Source organism: Trachymyrmex septentrionalis, unplaced genomic scaffold (genome assembly GCF_001594115.1).
Source record: "Trachymyrmex septentrionalis isolate Tsep2-gDNA-1 unplaced genomic scaffold, Tsep1.0 scaffold267, whole genome shotgun sequence".
Classification (NCBI taxonomy): Eukaryota; Metazoa; Arthropoda; class Insecta; order Hymenoptera; family Formicidae; genus Trachymyrmex; species Trachymyrmex septentrionalis.
This window is the reverse complement of record NW_017305427.1, coordinates 79582-84858: the sequence shown is the minus strand read 5'-3', so window position 1 is coordinate 84858 and position 5277 is coordinate 79582. Positions and strand designations below refer to the sequence as shown.

Here is a 5277-nt window from a genome sequence, read left to right as displayed (position 1 = left end):
TATATATATATATATATATATGTATTAAGTTGAGCATAATTTTGTTTATTTATAAAAAATGCAGACAAACTTCATATCAAAATCAAAACCTTTTCAAAATGAGATATTCACTATTTTTTTTCTAATTAAGGTTTCATCTTTCAGATTTATTATTTAATATTATTGAGTTATCATATGCATTTTGAAAGAAAAATTGTACAAATATTACAATGTTAAATTACCTTCAATGACATGTTTTTTATAGGTTTATCATAACTTAACCCTCAATAATAGTTCTTGGACATTTATTCAAAGATAGAAAAAATTTATGGAATCATGAAATACTGCGATTCTTTTCTACTTTATTACGACCGAGATACACAGAAAATCGCATTATAATTGCGATATTCGTTATCAAAAGCATCGTATGCAGAATATTTTTGTCAATTGACAAACATTTGAAATAATTTGGAGTTTTTTCTTCTCTCTCTCTCTCTCTCTCTCTCTTATATCTCTCTCCGGCACACCAGCGCGATGTTCGTCTTCGCGATATCCAGAGTGTACAGCTTTATCGATATTCTCATTCTAAAGGTATACTGTCATTGGATATCGCGTGTCGCGCGCGACTAAAGGCTCCGCACAATAAAAGGAACAGAGAAGAGAGAATAAGAATTTCAACCTATCAGCAATCATACATTGTGAAATACACTGTCACGTTCGCAGTATTTTTAAAATACTTGTCCAAATCACCCTTGGACAAACCACGAACATTTTATCATTTATAGATTGGCGCGGTACACGAGATCGCCAGGACCACAGCACATATAGCCATATCACAGTACATATGTACAGTAGAGCAAGTCCTTGTCGGCACCTTTGATGTTAGTGTCAGACAAAATGGAGTGCGCATGCGTGAAATAAGCAAGTTACCTAGCCATGGTTACCACCTAAACTTCTTTCTCTTTCATCCTTTTTTCGCCTGTCAAAACTCACTAGATTTATTCACGTCGCACTCCAACAAATGGAGTGAGTAAGAGCTGTTATAGGAGCATATTAGAGCATGCAACGCGAATAAACTTACTATTACAATGAAATAATCTGAACTTAATGAAAATTAATAAAAAGAAATTGTAAATACACTGGGCAACAAAATTAACGCAACACCTGTTCACTCTGCAAAAATAGGCAAACTTCAAGATTCAATAACTTTGTCAAAAATTGTCATATCGGAATGTTTTTCAGGTAGAAACCTCTACTTTTCGGACCGCTACTTAAAAAAACGGTCTCATAGAGATTTTATGAAATTACACAAACATAAATGAAGATAAATCAAACCTCACAATTTTTTATGAAATTTGTGAAGCTGCACGGAGTGGAATAAAAATTGTATTGTATAAAAAAGCAAAAATAGTCCTTTTGCTTCAACGTTGAATAACTCGATAAAAAAAATTGTACAGAGCTTCGTAAAAAAGCAAATTAAAGGTAAAGATTCGCTCTTTCGAATAATGTAAATCACATTTGTATACAATTTTTAGTCCACTCCGTGGAACTTCGCAATTTTCGTAAAAAATTTTGAGATTTTATATCTTTATTTATGTTTGTGTAACTTTATGAAATCTCCATGAGATCGTTTTTTAAGTAGTGATCTGAAAAGTAGACGTTTCAACCGATAAAATGCTTTTTTAAATATCCCAATATGACCATTTTCGACAAAGTTATTGTATCTTGAAATTTGCATGCAGCTATTGAACAAAATTAGAGTCACTTAAAATCAGCGTTAAAAAAAACCAAATTCAAATGTCACATATCTCCGCGAAGAATGGTCGCAAAGCGATGTACGAAAAAACATTTTAAAGCCATAATTTCTTTAATTGTAAGTAAAGTTTAATATTTTCTCTTTAAAATAATTTTTTATCATTATGCTACAATTTTTTTCACTAAGTGATTTAAAGTGAATAGTGTATCATGTAGTTTTTCCTCTGAAAATTTCTAAAAATTTTGCCACCGTATTAGCATTACCCGAGGTGTATCAGGGGAGGTTACACGGTCGGACTTACGAGGTGTGATCAAAAAGTAAGGTGACTTTTTGAATTTCGCGCGCTCTGTACACTCTAATTAAAAAAATTTTTTGTTGTTGTGTTGGTACACTCGTCACGATCATATGTTCACAGTTTTGACTATATAGCATATGTTGTTTTTATGTGAGAGGCATAAAGGTTAGACTCGTGTTTGCGTGCTCGGCGATTTTTTGCTTTTGAAAATAATGGAGCAGAGAGTTTGTATTAATTTTTGTGTAAAAAATGGTATTAAGTGTTCAAAAACTCTTGAAATGTTGACAGTGGCGTACGGTGAGTCAACTTTGAGCAAAAAAAATGTTTATAAATGGTATAAGTTATTCCAAGAGGGCCGAGAAAATGTTAACGATGAACCTCGCTCTGGACGCCCCAGCACGTCAAAAACCGACGAAAATGTTCAGGAAGTGAAAGAAATTGTGTTGAAAAATCGTCGAATCACGATTAGAGAAATAGCTGATGATCTTAACATATCGTTTGGCTCATGCCAATCAATTTTAACGGATGTTTTGGGTATGACACGTGTGTCAGCGAAATTCGTTCCAAAACTGCTTAATTTTGATCAGAAGCAGCGTCGCATGAACATCGCCCAAGACATGTTGAACGACGTCAATGATGATCCTGATCTGCTCAAAAGGGTTATAACTGGTGACGAAACATGGGTATATGGTTATGACGTCGAAACCAAAGCCCAATCATCCCAGTGGAAGAGCCCAGGAGAGCCAAGACCGAAAAAGGCACGCCAAGTTCGTTCGAATGTGAAGGTTTTGCTCACAGTTTTCTTTGATTACCATGGCGTTGTGCATCAAGAATTCCTACCACAAGGTCGTACGGTAAACAAGGAGTATTACCTTGAGGTTATGCGGCGTTTGCGTGAATCAATAAGAAAAAAACGTCCGGAAGTGTGGAAAGAAAATTCATGGATTCTGCACTATGATAATGCACCTGCGCAAACGTCGTTACTAGTGAGTAGTTTTTTGGCCAAAAACAATACTATCATCATGCCTCAGCCACCGTATTCACCAGACTTGGCCCCCTGCGACTTTTTCCTCTTCCCAAAATTGAAAAGGCCCATGAAAGGACGAAGATTTGCGACGATTGAGGAGATTAAGGCTGCATCGCTGGAGGAGCTCAAGGCAATACCCAAAAGTGCATTTCAGAAGTGTTTTGACGACTGGAAAAAGCGCTGGCACAAGTGCATTGTATCAGAGGGGGATTATTTTGAAGGGGATAACATAATTTTGGATGAATAAATGAATATTTTTTTATAAAAATGAAAAGTCACCTTACTTTTTGATCACACCTCGTACAATATATAAATTTGTATAGGGTATATTGAATCGTAATTATGGGAATAATGAAGAGATTAATGAACCATCTTTCATCAATCTGGGATATGTTTTTACTAAATTGCAAAAACTGTCTATTCACGGAATTGGCGAATGTCGTTTTATTAATTTCATAGTAACGCAAATGAAGCATCACGGTCTCAAAACTCAGTATTTTGTTGAATATCAGACATATCATTTCTAAGATAATTTTTGGAATGAACCGATAATAGACGACAAAATATTGAATGTCACGTTACAAGAATCGCATGCAAATCTTGGTAAAGAAAACGATGTGTCAATACTGCAATGGAAATCATTACCTAATATAATTTCTGATATATCAGTAGATATATGTGCAGCAACACATTCACAGAAACTGTCTTTATGTTTTGAATGATAATTCTATCGGTTTTGTATCAGTTTTTGAATTTTGTAGCAATTCAACGAGCAACACGTATGTATGTATGAGTAAGAGAAATGAAATAGCTAATCCGTATAACAGATCGAACTAACCAAGACTCTTTATAAATCAAAGAATTTCGGGAATCGACCGGGAATTTACAGGACTCCTATGAGCTCTCTGTTATCTTGCGTCATTGTGGATCCAATTATGCGAAAGCTGGAAGTTTGTCTTTGATTCGGTTTCCGTTGCTTTTTTATGGGTTTGTTGACATATTATTGGCGACATCTATGTCTTCAGTTAGTTCCATTCTTGATATTTTTAATTTTCAGTATCCTAGGCTTCAGTTCACTATGCAGGTAGGAAGTGATAGATTAAATTTTTTGGTTACAGTGATTAGGGATAATGAGTTGATAGAATTTAATTGAGATTAATAATTACCACAAGCCGACGTTTTCAGGTAGATATTTGAATTTTTGGTCATAACATCCGGTTTCTCAAAAAATATGCACAATCGCGGGATTAGTTAATATGTAGGATATTTTTGCTTTCAAATCCTAAATTTCACCTTGATAATTTGTGTCTCATTATTAAAATATTGTTACAGAATGATTATCCATTAAACTTTATATTTGAGAATATTAATAATCGTTTGAAGAAAATTATTATGGCTAGTAATAGGAAGTAGTATATAGTATAAGGTGTAGTAAAAAGAAATCTATTATTTTTCCAATAGATGGCTTTAGTAATCTGTATCTCGCGTTGTATAAGTGCGATCGGGTTACGCCAAATGGCGTTAGAAAGATAAGATTTCGTACTAAAAAAACTTCTCAGACAGTTTTGTAATTGCTTGAGTCAGTATTGTTTGAGCGCGTGTCAAAGATGGACACCAACAAAGAGAAAATACGCCATATTTTATAGTTTTTCTTCGATAAAGGCGAAAACGCAAGCCAGGCGGCTGAAAATGTGAATAGTGTTTATGGTCCTGATACTGTAACAGTCAATATCGCGCAATTTTGGTTTCGTCGATTCCGTTCCGGTAATTTTGATGTCAAAGATGCACCACGCTCTGGAAGGCCAATTGTCGAAAATGTCGATAAAATAATGGAAATCGTCGAGTCCGACCGTCATGTAAGCACTGTTTCGATTGCCCAGGAGCTAAACATTGCACAAAAAACCGTTTGGAACCATTTAAATAAGGCTGGATACAAAAAGAAGCTCGATGTATGGGTGCCACACGAGTTAACGCAAAAAAACCTCATGGACCGAATTTCCATCTGCGAATCGCTGCTGAATCGCAACAAAATCGACCCATTTCTGAAGCGAATGGTTACTGGTGATGAAAAGTGGGTCACTTACGACAACGTCAAGCGAAAACGGTCGTGGTCGAATCGCGATGAGCCGGCGCAAACGGTGGCCAAGCCAGGATTGACGATCAGGAAGGTTTTGCTGTGTGTTTGGTGGGATTGGCAGGGAATCATCTACTATGAGCTGC

At 35.5% G+C, this 5277-nt stretch overlaps 2 protein-coding genes across 3 annotated transcripts in view; one reads left to right on the top strand and one right to left on the bottom strand.

Annotated features, from left to right (window-relative positions):
- The window catches only part of LOC108749102 (GPI mannosyltransferase 4), a 3677-nt gene extending 3223 nt beyond the window's left edge, over nucleotides 1–454 (bottom strand). For both annotated transcript variants that reach the window (XM_018487626.1, XM_018487627.1), the window contains exon 1: nucleotides 222–454. In XM_018487626.1, the coding sequence (XP_018343128.1) occupies nucleotides 222–233 (12 nt within the window). In that variant the 5' untranslated portion in view covers nucleotides 234–454. The remainder of the gene's footprint in view (nucleotides 1–221) is intronic.
- A 1706-nt stretch (nucleotides 455–2160) lies between these two features.
- On the top strand, nucleotides 2161–3235 carry LOC108749106 (putative uncharacterized protein FLJ37770). Its single transcript, XM_018487630.1, has 2 exons — nucleotides 2161–2713; nucleotides 3109–3235. Exons 1-2 carry the CDS (start codon nucleotides 2243–2245, stop codon nucleotides 3151–3153), a joined length of 516 nt encoding a protein of 171 aa, XP_018343132.1. The 5' UTR covers nucleotides 2161–2242; the 3' UTR covers nucleotides 3154–3235.
- Nucleotides 3236–5277: the final 2042 nt, after the last annotated feature.

Bases quoted from the DNA above. Each gene is read 5' to 3' on its own strand.
- LOC108749106 (XM_018487630.1), top strand. From the start codon at position 2,243: ATGGAGCAGAGAGTTTGTATTAATTTTTGTGTAAAAAATGGTATTAAG. The intron at 2,714-3,108 runs GTATATGGTTAT...TTTCCTCTTCCC, and splicing joins TAACTGGTGACGAAACATGG to AAAATTGAAAAGGCCCATGA.